General features: G+C 43.2%; 1 protein-coding gene across 1 annotated transcript in view; it reads right to left on the reverse strand.

Annotated features, from left to right (window-relative positions):
- Positions 1–15,905, reverse strand: part of CBLB (Cbl proto-oncogene B) — a 232,258-nt gene that overhangs the window by 31,953 nt on the left and 184,400 nt on the right. The window contains exon 13 of the mRNA XM_077296804.1: positions 6,137–6,280. Coding sequence (XP_077152919.1) covers positions 6,137–6,280 — 144 coding nt within the window. The remainder of the gene's footprint in view (positions 1–6,136; positions 6,281–15,905) is intronic.

Below are 15,905 nucleotides of genomic sequence, written 5' to 3' on the forward strand. Positions count from 1 at the left end.
GCCTAAACAGTGGAAACTCCCCAATTCTAACTCCAACCCTAACCTCAACACACCCCTAACCCTAATCCCAGCCCTAACCATAACTCTAACCACAAACCTAACTCTAACACGCCACAACCCTAATCCTGACTTTAGCCACAACTCTAACCCTAACTTTAGCCCCAACCCTAACATTAGCCCCAACCCTAACCCTAACGGGAAAATGGAAATAAATATTTATTTTATTATTTTTACCTAACTAAGGAGGTGATAAACGGGGGTTTGATTTACTATTTATAGCGGTTTTTACAGCGGGTTTTTATGTTTGGCAGTTGTCACACGCTAAAAGACGCTTTTTATTGCAAAAATTTTTTTTGCATTACTACATTTTGAGAGCTATAATTTTCCCATATTTTGGCCCACAGAGTCATGTGAGGTCTTGTTTTTTGCAGGACGAGTTGATGTTTTCATTGGTACCATTTTCGGGCACATGTCATGTTTTGATCGCTTTTTATTACGATTTTTGGGAGGCAGAATGAACAGAAACCAGAAATTCATGAATTTCTTTGGGGGGGGAGGGGGGGAGAGGGGCGTTTATACTGTTCCGCTTGTGGTAAAACTGATACAGCAGTTTTATTCTTCGGTCAGTACGATTACAGCGATACCTCAATTATAGAAATTTTTTGTGTTTTGTCGCTTTTATCCAATAAAAACTATTTTATATAAAAAATAATTATTTTTGCATCGCTTTATTCTGAGGGCTATAACTTGTATGTTTTCGCTGATGATGTTGTATGACGGCTCGATTTTTGCGGGACAACATGACGTTTTCAGCGGTACCATGTTTTTTTATATCCAGCTTTTTTATTGTGTGTTATTCCACTTTGTGTTCGGCGGTATGACGATAAAGGATTGTTTTCTGCCTCTTTTTTTTTATTGTGTTCACTGAAGGGGTTAACTAGTGGGACAGTTTTATAGGTCGGGTCGTTACGGATGCGGCGGTAATAAATATCTGTACTTTTATTGTTTTTTTTAATTAACATAAAGAAATTTATTTATTGGATCAATATTTTTTTTTGTAGGAATTTAAAAAAATATATTTTTACACATGCTAATATTTTTTTCTTTTTTACATTGTCCCAGGATGGGACATCATTGTACAATATCAGATCGCTGATCTGACACTTTGCACAGCACTGTGTCAGATCATTGATCTGACAGGCAGTGAAGGAGGCTTGCCGATGCCTGCTCTCAGCAGGCACTGACAAGCCTCCTCCCTGCAAGACCAGGAAGGACCCCCGCGGCCATCTTGGATCCGGGGGTCTGCAAGCAGGAAGAACCTCAGATTACATTGCGTTGTACTGAGGGTCTGAGGGAAGCACACAGGGAGCCCCCTTAATGCGAGATGCTTCTCTATGCCACCGGAACGCTGTAATCTTGTTTGATCGCAGTGTTCCGGGGGTTAAAGTGCAGGGAGAGGTCTGTGACTGCTCCTGGCACTTGGTGCCGGGTGTCAGCTGTGAGAATCAGCTGACGCCCGGCCGCGATCCCCCCATGAGCGCGGCTGATCGCATGTGACGTACTACTCCGTCCATTGTAATAGGGGCCCAGCCCACATGGACGGGATAGTATGTCGGATGTCAGAAAGGGTTTAACCCCTTCGCTTCTGAGCAATTTCAAGTTTTTTATTTTTTCCTCCCTTTCTTCCAAGAACCATAGCTTTTTTTATTTTTCCGTCAATATGACCAGTTGTACTTTTAAATGACACTATTGATTTTTACCATATGGTGTACTGGAAAACAGGAAAAATAATTCCAAGTAAGTTGAAGTTGCAAAAAAAAATTGCAATTCCCCAATTGTTTTGGGTTTGTTTTTATTTATCATGTTCACTAAATGCTAAAACTGACCAGCCAATATGAACAGGGGTGAGCAAGAGCAATCTGACTGGTGTGCAGAAATGTAGCCCTATACAGAGCAAACCATCATAAACTTCTTGTTCTGACTTTATCCGTATTATCTCCTCTGTGGGATCAGACCAGATGGCTAATTTTTGCTTTCCATGTGCATCAATGAGCCTGGAGCATTCATGTTGCTGGTTGTCAGTAGTCATCTCCATGACTTAGAAATGTTACCGTATATACTCGAGTATAAGCCGACCCGAGTATAAGCCGACCCCCCTAATTTTGCCACAAAAAACTGGGAAAACTTATTGACTCGAGTATAAGCCTAGGGTGGAAAATGCAGCAGGTACCGGTGAATTTCAAAAATAAAAATAGATGCTCCATACCGTTCATTATGGCCCCATAGATGCTCCACATAAAGCTGTGCCACATATAATGCTCTGCACCGTTCATTATGGCCCCATAGATGCTCCACATAAAGCTGTGCCATTTATACAATGCTCTGCACCGTTCATTATGGCCCCATAGATGCTCCACATAAAGCTGTGCCATATATACAATGCTCTGCACCGTTGCCCCATAGATACTCCACATAAAGCTGTGCCATATATACAATGCTCTGCACTGTTGCCCCATAGCTGTGCCATATATATAATGCTCTGCACCGTTGCCCCATAGCTGTGCCATATATATAGTGCTCTGCACCGTTGCCCCATAGCTGTGCCATATATATAGTGCTCTGCACCGTTGCCCCATAGCTGTGCCATATAGTGCTCTGCACCGTTGCCCCATAGCTGTGCCATATAATGCTCTGCACCGTTGCCCCATAGCTGTGCCATATAGTGCTCTGCACCGTTGCCCCATAGCTGTGCCATATAGTGCTCTGCATCGTTGCCCCATAGATAGCTGTGCCATATAGTGCTCTGCACCGTTGCCCCATAGCTGTGCCATATAGTGCTCTGCACCGTTGCCCCATAGCTGTGCCATATAATGCTCTGCACCGTTGCCCCATAGCTGTGCCATATAGTGCTCTGCACCGTTGCCCCATAGATAGCTGTGCCATATAGTGCTCTGCACCGTTGCCCCATAGCTGTGCCATATAGTGCTCTGCACCGTTGCCCCATAGCTGTGCCATATAATGCTCTGCACCGTTGCCCCATAGCTGTGCCATATAGTGCTCTGCACCGTTGCCCCATAGATAGCTGTGCCATATAGTGCTCTGCACCATTGCCCCATAGCTGTGCCATATAGTGCTCTGCACCGTTGCCCCATAGATAGCTGTGCCATATAGTGCTCTGCACCGTTGCCCCATAGCTGTGCCATATAGTGCTCTGCACCATTGCCCCATAGATGTGCCATATAGTGCTCTGCACCGTTGCCCCATAGATAGCTGTGCCATATAGTGCTCTGCACCGTTGCCCCATAGATAGCTGTGCCATATAGTGCTCTGCACCGTTGCCCCATAGCTGTGCCATATAGTGCTCTGCACCGTTGCCCCATAGCTGTGCCATATAGTGCTCTGCACCGTTGCCCCATAGCTGTGCCATATAGTGCTCTGCACCGTTGCCCCATAGCTGTGCCATATAGTGCTCTGCACCGTTGCCCCATAGCTGTGCCATATAGTGCTCTGCACCGTTGCCCCATAGCTGTGCCATATAGTGCTCTGCACCGTTGCCCCATAGCTGTGCCATATAGTGCTCTGCACCGTTGCCCCATAGCTGTGCCATATAGTGCTCTGCACCGTTGCCCCATAGCTGTGCCATATAGTGCTCTGCACCGTTGCCCCATAGCTGTGCCATATAGTGCTCTGCACCGTTGCCCCATAGCTGTGCCATATAGTGCTCTGCACCGTTGCCCCATAGCTGTGCCATATAGTGCTCTGCACCATTATTGCCACATAGCTGTGCTGCTGCTGCAATAAAATAATTAAACACATACTCACCTCTCTTGCTTGCAGCTCCTCAGCGTCCCGTCCCCTCTCCGCACTGACTGATCAGGCAGAGGGCGGCGCGCACACTATATGCGCCATCGCGCCCTCTGACCTGCACAGTCAGTGAGTAGAGACGCCGGGAAGATGGCGCGACGCCCGGCGTGTGGAACGTGGACAGGTGAATATGAGATACTTACCTGCTCCCGGCGTCCCGCTCCTTCCCCCGGACAGCTGGTCTTCGGTGCCGCAGCCTCTTCCTCTGTCAGCGGTCACCGGCACCGCTGATTAGAGAAATGAATTATGCGGCTCCGCCCCTATGGGGGGTGGAGCAGCCTATTCATTTCTCTAATGAGCGGTCCCACGTGACCGCTCAGGGGAAGAGGCTGCGGCACCCGGAGACCGTGGGACGGGCAGGGGGAGCGCCAGGAACGCCGGAACTAGGTGAGTATGCCTCAGCACCCTCTCCCCCTCACCCGCCGACCCCACCACCGATCATGACTCGAGTATAAGCCGAGAGGGGCACTTTCAGCCCAAAAATTTGGGCTGAAAATCTCGGCTTATACTCGAGTATATACGGTAATATAAATCTATTTTATATTCTATTAATCTAAGATCCTTCTTTAAAGAGCAGTGAACATCAGGCACCACTAGAACTCCCTGGTTAGAACATTTTCCTACAGTAAATTGGTTATCACTATTTTGTAGCCATTTGTAGGAGTCAGAGCTGAAGTTGAAGTGCAGAAAAATAGAAGAGTTGGAACTTGTCAGAAATAGTCATTTAACCCCTTCACCCCCGGAGCTTTTTCCGTTTTTCCGTTTTCGTTTTTCGCTCCCCTCCTTCCCAGAGCCATAACTTTTTTATTTTTCCGTCAATTTGGCCATGTGAGGGCTTATTTTTTGCAGGACGAGTTGTACTTTTGAACGACATCATTGGTTTTAGCATGTGGTGTACTAGAAAACGGGAAAAAAATTCCAAGTGCAGTGAAATTGCAAAAAAAGTGCAATCCCACACTTGTTTTTTGCTTGCCTATTTTGCTAGGTTCACTAAATGCTAAAACTGACCTGCCATTATGATTCTCCAGGTCACTACGAGTTCATAGACACCTAACATGACTAGGTTATTTTTCACCTAAGTGGTGAAAAAAAATTCCAAACTTTGCAAAAAACAAAACAAAACAAAATTGCGCCATTTTCCGATACTCGTAGCGTCTCCATTTTTCGTGATCTGGGGTCAGATGAGGGCTTATTTTTTGCGTGCCGAGCTGGCGTTTTTAATGATAGCATTTTGGTGTAGATACGTTCTTTTGATCGCCCGTTATTGCATTTTAATGCAATGTCGTGGCGACCAAAAAAACGTAAATCTGGCGTTTCGAATTTTTTTCTCATTACGCCATTTAGCGATCAGGTTAATGCTTTTTTTTTATTGATAGATCGGGCGATTCTGAACGCGGCGATACCAAATATGTGTAGGTTGGGGTTTTTTTTTATTGATTTATTTTGATTGGGGCGAAAGGGGGGTGATTTAAACTTTTATGTTTTTTTTTATTTTTTTCACATTTTTAAAAACTTTTTTTTTTTACTTTTGCCATGCTTCTATAGCCTCCATGGGAGGCTAGAAGCAGGCACAGCCCGATCGGCTCTGCTATGCAGCAGTGATCATAAGATCGCTGCTACACAGCAGATTTGCAGGTGTGCTGTGAGCGCCGACCACAGGGGGGCGCTCACAGCCACCGGCAATCAGTAACCATAGAGGTCTCAAGGACCTCTATGGTTACAATGGAGGAGCATCGCCGACCCCCGATCATGTGACGGGGGTCGGCGATGCGCTCATATCCGGCCGCACGGCCGGATGCGGTAGTTAAATGCCGCTGTCTGCGTTTGACAGCGGCATTTAACTAGTTAATAGCGGCGGGTGATCGCGATTTCACCCGCCGCTATTGCGCGCACATGTCAGCTGTAAAAAACAGCTGACATGTCGCGACTTTGATGTGCGCTCACCGCCGGAGCGCACATCAAAGCGGGGGTCCCGACATGTGACGTACTATTCCGTCACATGTCGGGAAGGGGTTAAAGATGGGAATAGGACTCAGGTTTTCTACTTCTTATGTCCGTATGAATAGCTGCTGTAAAGTAAATCTCTAAAAATTAGCAGTTTCGGCAACATGGCTGCCACCATAATCATACACAGAAAGAAACTAAAAAAATTTAGAAGAAAATACCGGTAATAGCTTTCAATATACGGTAAATGTAATTCTAGTACTTTAATTATGATGTCCTCATACACCAACCTTAAAGTAATAAAAAAATGTAAAACTGAAGTTCTTACCTGGAAAAGGGTTTTATACTATGACAATGGAGAGGCAATGGTCTTGTAGATACGGGGTGAGAGGATGGAATTTTGTATTCACCGTCATCATCTTCTATAGACTGTCTGACGTTATCCGACAGGGAATGTAATGATAAAGGACACCTAGGAAACAATAAAGAGATTTTAATATCCAGGCTGAGCTCCGCTTCTTTGCTTTCCAGTGTACATGTAAACTCATTTAAAAATAAACCATTTTATGAAAGAAGAACCCTTTTATTACACTAAAATATTGATAGCCTTGCTGGAATATGCTTGATGAGTAAAGAGATACAAAAGGAGAATAAGCTCTTTTATGGTCACTTACAGTACTTTAAACCTTCCCTCTGTCAATCCGCTACAAAGGTCCTCACTTAGAATATTTATAAAAAAAGGTAGAGGCAATAAGAGATGTAGAATGAATTTTCGTCTCCCTAAGCTAACCTATATCTTTCCTGAATTTTTTCCTTTGGTTGACTTGAAGATAACAAACTGAAAATATTGTGGTTGTTAACGTCAAATTCCAGCGGTTTTTTTTCACCAACAGTTATCGGTAATGTACGTTCAATGTGTGCATTCATTTACCTAGTGGTCACTGTCTTCTGCCATTTCCAGCCCAGCTCCGGTCCTCTCCTGCTCCGTATGACCACAGCTCTGACTTCTCCGACTATTACTTCCTTTCTCAATGTAAGTCTATAAGAACCTCGGTCTGACCCTCATAGACTCATAGCAAACACTGTACTGGAGACAACAGGCTGGACATAACAGCGACCAATGATTACTCTACTACACACGTGGAACATACATTGCTAATATTTTACCGATGGAACCACCGGACTAGGACTTCAAGCAAAGCATTCCTAGCAGCCAGACTGTTATGATTCAGTGCTGATGCAAAGTGGAAAAATCAGTATGGCTCCAAATCATACTATGTCAGGGCACATGTCAGGTTTCAATATTAACCAGATAGATCTAAATAAACATTTCAGTGGAACCATAACCACCCACATATGGGGGGACATGTTTCTCCCAAGCTTGTGAATAGCAAACCTTCCTAGCTATTCACTGACACATCTCTTACTCATATTTTACAGCATGATTACGCCATTTTGAGGTTTATAATAATTCAGTGACTGTGTCTGTGGGAGGCGTAAGCCAGCAATCTATTATGGATTTTTAATTTATTCGTTTTGTAAGGAAAATTACAATAGATGGCCAATTTAAACCAGACTGGTTTTAGTCATTACCGGGAGACATGAGTAGATCGATTGATGCACCTCCAGTCCAGCGTCCAGGTGAGTGGTATCTGGCAGCTAGATGGAACGCTCACAAATCTCTTACCTTCCACTGGGGACGGAGCTTTTGATTAGCCGGGGCTGATGCAACGTCATCTGCGTGCACCCGGGACACCAGAAAGTAAGAGATTCGTTGGCCTGCCATCTAGCTGCCAGTTACCACTGACCTGGACGCTAGTTCAGAGAATTAATCCGCTCAGATCATGCTCTAATAACCTTTACCTTCTTTCAAAATATCAGATGTGTGAGGCAAGATTACCAGATTTTATAAAAAAAAACATAATTTTTGCAATATTCAGTTAAATGAGGTGTCTAAATGCGATTATTATGGGAATTGTAGGCTATGAAGCATTGTCTTAGCATTGTATTGAATTTGCTTCATGAAGACCAAAGTAACTATGCTTTCAAGTAAGTATTCGGAATAACATGTCCTGTGTGAGTACTTGAGGAATAAAACCATTTCTGGCCATCATGTGACTTCTATCCTGCATCCTCACCAGTTTTCTCCTCTCCATGATCAATCTGTAATTTGCAATCACTCTTTGCTGGTGGAGGAGACGCAGTGCAGTAATGTCTCCCGTACACAGCACAGAGAGGGGAACGTCTGCTCATCGTTCACTTTGTAGCTCACAGGGACAAGCTGCAGCAGCAGGGAGGACATAATACAGCAGAGCTGAGATCTTACTCTGAAGCAAGCTCTGGTGGGAGGTAATACACTTGCTACAGAGCTCTGCACAATGCTCAGTCTGCTTGTGTCCTTCTCCTCCCTGCTGCTCACTCCTCCTCTCCCTTCTCCACAGAGGACAACGGGCTGTCACATGACACTTGTAGTACATATCATCTAAGCAAGACAAACTTGACCTTATCTTTCACTGTAGATAAGTTCAAGAGGCACTGGGGAGGGAAAGAAGTGTCCTGATAAGTGGGGAAAAAAACTGATTTCACTGGTAAAATACAATACAAAGTTTCTTCTTGTACTATTGCTTTATGCAAACGTTGGAGAAAGTACAGTTCCGTTTTAACCAAATTAAAATAAAAGTTAGAGCAAAACCATGTCTACGTGCTACTTCACACAAAGGAACGGACATTTAGCAAATTACAAACACAGCATAATCTATAACTAGTAATGGAGGAACAACTCTATAGAAACATCTGTACTTTCATTGTGAAAAGATTCTGAAGAGGTTATGAACAATCACAAGCCTAAACGTGGACCACTGGTGTGGAAGAGCTACAGATACATGCACAAGATGCCCTTTCTAAGAGTTGTCATTTAAGTGCAACTAAACCAGGCGTATTATTAGTGATTGATTCAAAGAGAACAAACTTGTTCAAAATTGTAACATTTTAAAACCCCACGTTGAGCTCCATGATAATAAGAAATGACCACCTCGCCATGATGAATACATGGCCACACAAGGCCCATTCATACAATAAAAACACCTGAGACAAATTAGTGGAAATAATGGCCGTGTCATTTATTTTGAGTTACCATTAAAATCGTAAAACACATTACCCAATTTTGTTTTAAACTTAACTCTTGAAACACCGGAAATTTTGTAAACCAATCTAAAGACCAATCCACCCAAAGGGCGATTTTCCTCACGAAATAAATGAACACGACATAGGAATATATAAATAAAGGGAGGGTGGGCGGGATCTTCGGTTTCTTCAGACAAACCGTCGAATGAGGAGAAATTCAAACTGCTGGGCTTTTTATAAACTCTCAAAAAGCCCGCCAAAGCTCACTCCAACCAATAGAAAGCCGTTATTTTTGGCCGCCAAAACCTACAAGGAAAACCAGTTTAAACCTGCTCCTGGCTACTCAGCCAGAGCTTACCTCATAAAAAAATATTAACCCTGCAGATACCAATAAAAAGACATAACTTTGTTCTCAGGACCTGTGAGGCCATGAGACCCCCCCTATAATTTCAGTATTATGGACGGGGGAGGGCTGACATTAGCTTAAAAGGGATCGTTCACTTTCAGAAAAGTGGAACCAAACGATTCCTGTAATATGAAAGGACAAACCCAGATAGAAGTCCCCCTCCACCACTGGACCCCATAAGCTCAGCAGCTAGCCCTGTCTACATTGACAGAGCTGTTGAGATCAGTGATCGGTTGCAGAGGTGATGCCAGCTGTCGGTGTGATGCTGTCTCTACAGCCAAAACACAGAAACTGGAGCATCTGCAGGAGCTAGCGCTGGAGAAGAGCCAGGTGAGTACTATTGGGCTTTGCTATTTTACTTTACAGGTATAGTTTAGAGTCCACTTTTCTAAAAGTTTGAAAAATTGATTTCACTGTAATCTACTATACAATCGTCTAATTCTGTCTGTTTGTCTGTAACGTAAATCCTGCGTCACTGATTGGTCTCGCCAGCTGCCCGCGACTAATCAGCGACAGGCGCAGTCCGGCCACGAATTGGCACGGGATTTGAACCACACTTCGGGCGCGACCAATCAGCGATATTGGCTCGGGAATTAAGGATTTAAACCCCGCTGCGCTGATCGTGTCCGGCCGGCCGCGACCAATCAGCAATATTGGCTCGGGATTTAAGGATTTAAACCCCGCTGCGCTGATTGGCCACGGCCGGCCGGACACGACCAATCAGTGATATTGGTGCGGGATTTAAACACCGCTTCACTGATTTGTTGCGCCAGGCTGGCTGCGACCAATCAGCGATATTGGTGCAGTCCGGCCACGAATTGGCACGGGATTTGAACCACACTTCGCTGATTTGTTGCGCCCGGGCGGCCACGACCAAACAGCGATATTGACTCTGAATTTAAACCCCGCTGCGCTGATTGGTCGCGCCCGACCGCGACCAATCAGTGATATTGGTGCGGGATTTAAACACCGTGTCACTGATAATGTGCAGTACAGACCAAAATTTTGGACACACCTTCTCATTTAAAGATTTTTCTGTATTTTCATGACTATGAAAATTGTACATTCACACTGAAGGCATCAAAACTATGAATTAACACATGTGGAATTCTATACTTAACAAAAAAGTGTGAAACAACTGAAAATACGTCTTATATTCTAGGTTCTTCAAAGTAGCCACCTTTTGCTTTGATGACTGCTTTGCACACTCTTGGCATTCTCTTGATGAGCTTCAAAAGGTAGTCACCGGGAATGGTTTTCACTTTACAGGTGTGCCCTGTCAGGTTTAATAAGTGGGATTTCTTGCCTTATAAATGGGGTTGGGACCATCAGTTGTGTTGTGCAGAAGTCTGGTGGATACACAGCTGATAGTCCTACTGAATAGACTGTTAGAATTTGTATTATGGCAAGAAAAAAGCAGCTAAGTAAAGAAAAACAAGTGGCCATCATTACTTTAAGAAATGAAGGTCAGTCAGTCCGAAAAATTGGGAAAACTTTGAAAGTGTCCCATAGTGCAGTGGCAAAAACTATCAAGCGCTACAAAGAAACTGGCTCACATGAGGACCGCCCCAGGAAAGGAAGACCAAGAGTCACCTCTGCTTCTGAGGATACGTTTATCCGAGTCAATAGCCTCAGAAATCGCAGGCTAACAGCAGCTCAGATTAGAGACCAGGTCAATGCCACACAGAGTTCTAGCAGCAGACACATCTCTACAACAACTGTTAAGAGGAGACTTTGTGCAGCAGGCCTTCATGGTAAAATAGCTGCTAGGAAACCACTGCTAAGGACAGGCAACAAGCAGAAAAGACTTGTTTGGGCTAAAGAACACAAGGAATGGACATTAGACCAGTGGAAATCTGTGCTTTGGTCTCAAGAGTCCAAATTTGAGATCTTTGGATCCGACCACCGTGTCTTTGTGTGACGCAGAAAAGGTGAACGGATGGACTCTACATGCCTGGTTCCCACCGTGAAGCATGGAGGAGGTGTGATGGTGTGGGGGTGCTTTGCTGGTGACACTGTTGGGGATTTATTCAAAATTGAAGGCATACTGAACCAGCATGGCTACCACAGCACCTTGCAGCGGCATGCTATTCCATCCGGTTTGTGTTTAGTTGGACCATCATTTATTTTTCAACAAGACAATGACCCCAAACACACCTCCAGGCTGTGTAAGGGCTATTTGACCAAGAAAGAGAGTGATGGGGTGCTACGCCAGATGACCTGGCCTCCACAGTCACCAGACCTGAACCTAATCGAGATGGTTTGGAGTGAGCTGGACCGCAGAGTGAAGGCAAAAGGGCCAACAAGTGCTAAGCATCTCTGAGAACTCCTTCAAGATTGTTGGAAGACCATTCCTGGTAACTACCTCTTGAAGCTCATCAAGAGAATGCCAAGAGTGTGCAAAGCAGTCATCAAAGCAAAAGGTGGCTACTTTGAAGAACCTAGAATATAAGACATATTTTCAGTTATTTCACACTTTTTTGTTAAGTATATAATTCCACATGTGTTAATTCATAGTTTTGATGCCTTCAGTGTGAATGTACAATTTTCATAGTCATGAAAATACAGAAAAATCTTTAAATGAGAAGGTGTGTCCAAACTTTTGGTCTGTACTGTATATATTTTACCTGGAAAATCCTGTGTATTCATTGCATTATTCTTAAATCTTCATAAATAAACTACATACATATAGGACACCCGATGCGTTAGAATCGGGCCACCATCTAGTAGACTATAAATGTATAGAACTTCTGAAGAAATAATACAAGATATGAAACAAAACTATAGAATGGAGAAGCAAAGAGACAACAGTCTGTCCTACGTCCATCAACGTGTCGCTGACAGATAGATAAGAACTCTTCTTAACAGACGACAATGAAGACAGAAGCTCTCCACCGAATGATGAAATATTAACTCTAACAGACTGAATGGACTCACTGGCAGCCAATCTGAAGCTAATGGAAGGAGAAGTGCATTTCATCTCTGCTTTCTCTTAATAGATACAAAGAGGGGGACATGGAAGATACATTTGGTAAAATGCTAGCAGGCACTTCTCAATACAAAGTAGTTTCAAACAGGACAATGATTTTTTTCCCCTGATCATAAAATAATAAAAAATAAAGTGTATACTAATAGAATACTATTTTGCTCCATTAACAAGTACGCCATCAGTTCACATTTGTAACAGACATTTCAATACTCTTTTGCGCGGAGTAGAACCGAGTGGATTTTGTATAGACATAAACTTCACTACAGCTGTAAGAGTAAATTATTTTTTGTCCGCTTTTTATTAAAGTCCTGCCATTTTCTGTTCAAGTCAACAGAGCCGAATCAATGGAAAAATTAGACCACAATTGGACCTGACATTTCAATTGTGGTTTAGACTCAATTCCGATGGGTAGAAAGGAGTCGAGACAAATAACTAATACAGACAGATAAAAAGCTAAAAGAGGAATGTCACATAAGGAGACAATATATTTCATAGCAATCATTGGCAAAATGTTAAAATGAGAAACATGGCAAAACAATTATAAAAAAAAAAATTAACCGAGATAATAAGAATGTAAACTGCTTATTTTGCACAGTAGCATAATGAAACGTTATTAAAATAGATGACTATGGGTCTTGTCTGACAAAGGGGGTTAGAAATGCTTTGTGAGTGTTAGCAAGGTGTATAACGTGACCCTCGCCGTGGAACTGCACCAATGCTTCAGAGAACCGTGCACATCAAGCCATTCAGTCATCTGTTCTAACACATCTATTACAAGATAAAAGAAGTCTCCCAAAAAAGAGATTACCCAATTCCTGCTTCAGCCCACAAGCAAATCATTTATATTCCCAACTGGCAGTCTGACAGTATAGCTGGTAGGGAAATAACCCCTGTGAAAATCACACCTTTATTGTTCTCAGGGTTGCCTCCAGTCTGAAGATACTGAAGTTTAAACAAGTATGCTAATTAGGGTGTTCAGTGCACCCCTGGTGTGTCTAAGTGGCTCCGTGCACTGATCAGCCCATCAGTATGCAGGTCTCGCCTCCCTCACTAGTGACTGACAACACTGGAATTGCATATAGTGAAAGATCAGGAAAGCCAGTGCCTTCCATCACCAATGAAGGAGGCGGGACATGCAAAAGCAGTGAGCGGACTGGTGCACTGAGCCTCTTGGCCACACCATGGGTGCACCGAGCCTCTTGGTCACACCATGGGTGCACCAAGCACCCTATTTAGCTTATTTGCTTCAACCTCAGTTTCTGCAGAAAGGAAGTAATAATTAGAATACTAAAGGTCTTCAATTTATAGGGGCTATATCCCCCCTTCAAGGCTTTGAGATTATTTTATACCAACAGTTTGGATTGAAAGGCTCCCTATAAGTCACTGGAGGACTGAAGCAGGAATTGGTAATCTTTTTTTCTATAGACTCTTTTTTAGTTTGTAATATATATGTTGCAACAGATAACTGATTGGTGCGGAGAATGATTGGCAGCCAGTTTAAACAGCAGATTATTCTAGGAAACCTTGTTTCTCGAAATCGGCCAGAGTACATGCACCCTTAAGCTACATTTACACTGAAAGATTATCGTGAATGCTCATTGAATGTTGACTGGGCAAAACAATTTTTAGCGCAGTGTTCAGTGCATATTGCTTTCTGGTGTCTGCCTCTGTGAACAGGCTATCAACCAAGCGCCAATCAGTAAAGGTTCACCGATCAGTGGTCGTTTAGTGTCTGCCAGTCGATCCGTGAACATCAGTAGTTGGACAACTGTTAAACAGTGAATAATAGTTATGCAGATGCAGCTATACATATTTTAGTTCAAATTGGCCATTATTAGTGAGACCGGCTATAAACGTTCCATGACATCAGGAGCAAAAATCTTTTGTAGAAAGTTCTAAACAGAATTTTTTTCCAGATGGTGACTGTCATGCTGCTGCAGTGCAGTATAATGCAACCTCCACCAGAGGGAGCTTGACAGGGAAGGGAGATTGCGTACACAGAGAAGCACCACAGAGCAGCAGCACAAGCACCACCAAGTGGCGAGAGAGTGGTTAGACCGGCCGAGTCAAAATAGAATCAGAGTCAGGAGTACTCAAAAAGGATAAGCAGTAAACATGGTCAGAAAACAAGGCAGGAGGTTCAGCAGCGGTCAGAAGCGGATAAGACAAATTCAGAAAACAGAAGCGAGTCCGAATACGAGCCAAGTCAGGAACCAGAGAATCAAGCAGATAAACAGAGAAACGATGGGAAAAGGGCAGACAGAAGGAGTAAACAGACACGGGACAAGTCATGGATCACAGCAGGACAAATCAAGAGTTACCAGAGTCAGGTTCACAAGTCGAAGACAGAACTATAGCTGACACCACCAGCAGGATGCCTGGGAGCTAAATAGCAAACCTGAGCCCAGAATGAGGCAGAGCAAAGTTAACCCTTGACATGATCCACCCGGAAAAAGAGCAGACAGGACTAAACCCTGGAACGGAACATGACAGGGACGTTGTTTCTCATTGATAAATTGCGCTCAACAATCATCTTATTTAAAATTGTTTATTTGGATACACTTTAGGCTAATATTTATAGTCACCACTAGGACCTCTCAAATTTACCACTACGCCCTGCCACAATGTATAAGAACATTGCAGCTTATTAATAAACACTGGCACATACAAAAAACTTATCCGTAAGAAAAGGCATCCTGCAAGTGTGAACGGGGCTGTACAGGAGGAAGCTAAATGGCTCCATGCAAAACACCAAACTACTCAGATAAATTGTGCCGGTGAAAATCAACTATATGACAGCGTATTTAAATACATTTATCAGCGCTCTATAAAAACACAGCTGCCATTCACAATTGTGGAGGAGTAATGAAAATGATGGTCTCTCAATCTGCAATTACACAAAGAAAGAACTCAATAATATGAGACAATGAATATGTGATCACCACAATTTTTTTTTTTTACAGCTGTCATATCTGAGAAACACAGAAATCACATCTATTTATGTATATGTATTTCTATGATTAGACGCTATCTAGAGACACGGGTAATACTAATGTAATCCTGCTTATACGGTCATCTCCACTTACAATAGATCTACAATATACTGTTAAATCTATTGAATCCTTCATACGTGCATTTCTTGTCATTGTGACTCTGCCGTGGACATAACGAAGGCTACGGAACACAACGGAATGGGACTTTGGAATAAAATTAAGTTGGACCATGTTCACCATGAGCATGACTCTTCATTACCAACGTCTTTGCCAATGGTCTTACACCAAACCAAATAAATAATATATAATATATTATTTATGTTGTAAGACTGATGGTGATCAATGTTTGCCACTTTTGTAGCGAAGTAATCGGTTACAGTACAGTTCTTCTGATCGATATTGACTACATAGATAGTAATCACTGAGGAGGACATTATGGTTGGAAGTGTAGAAGGAACAAGAAGAAGATTGATTGCTTGATACTATCAAGGTAACAGTGGAGAGGACCCTTGGTGGACCAATCTAATCTTGCACAAGATCGATCTTCCTACACAGCGTTCATCCATCAAGTCATCGTGGCACAAGA

The sequence above is a fragment of the Ranitomeya variabilis genome, chromosome 3, assembly GCF_051348905.1.
Source record: "Ranitomeya variabilis isolate aRanVar5 chromosome 3, aRanVar5.hap1, whole genome shotgun sequence".
Taxonomy (NCBI): Eukaryota; Metazoa; Chordata; class Amphibia; order Anura; family Dendrobatidae; genus Ranitomeya; species Ranitomeya variabilis.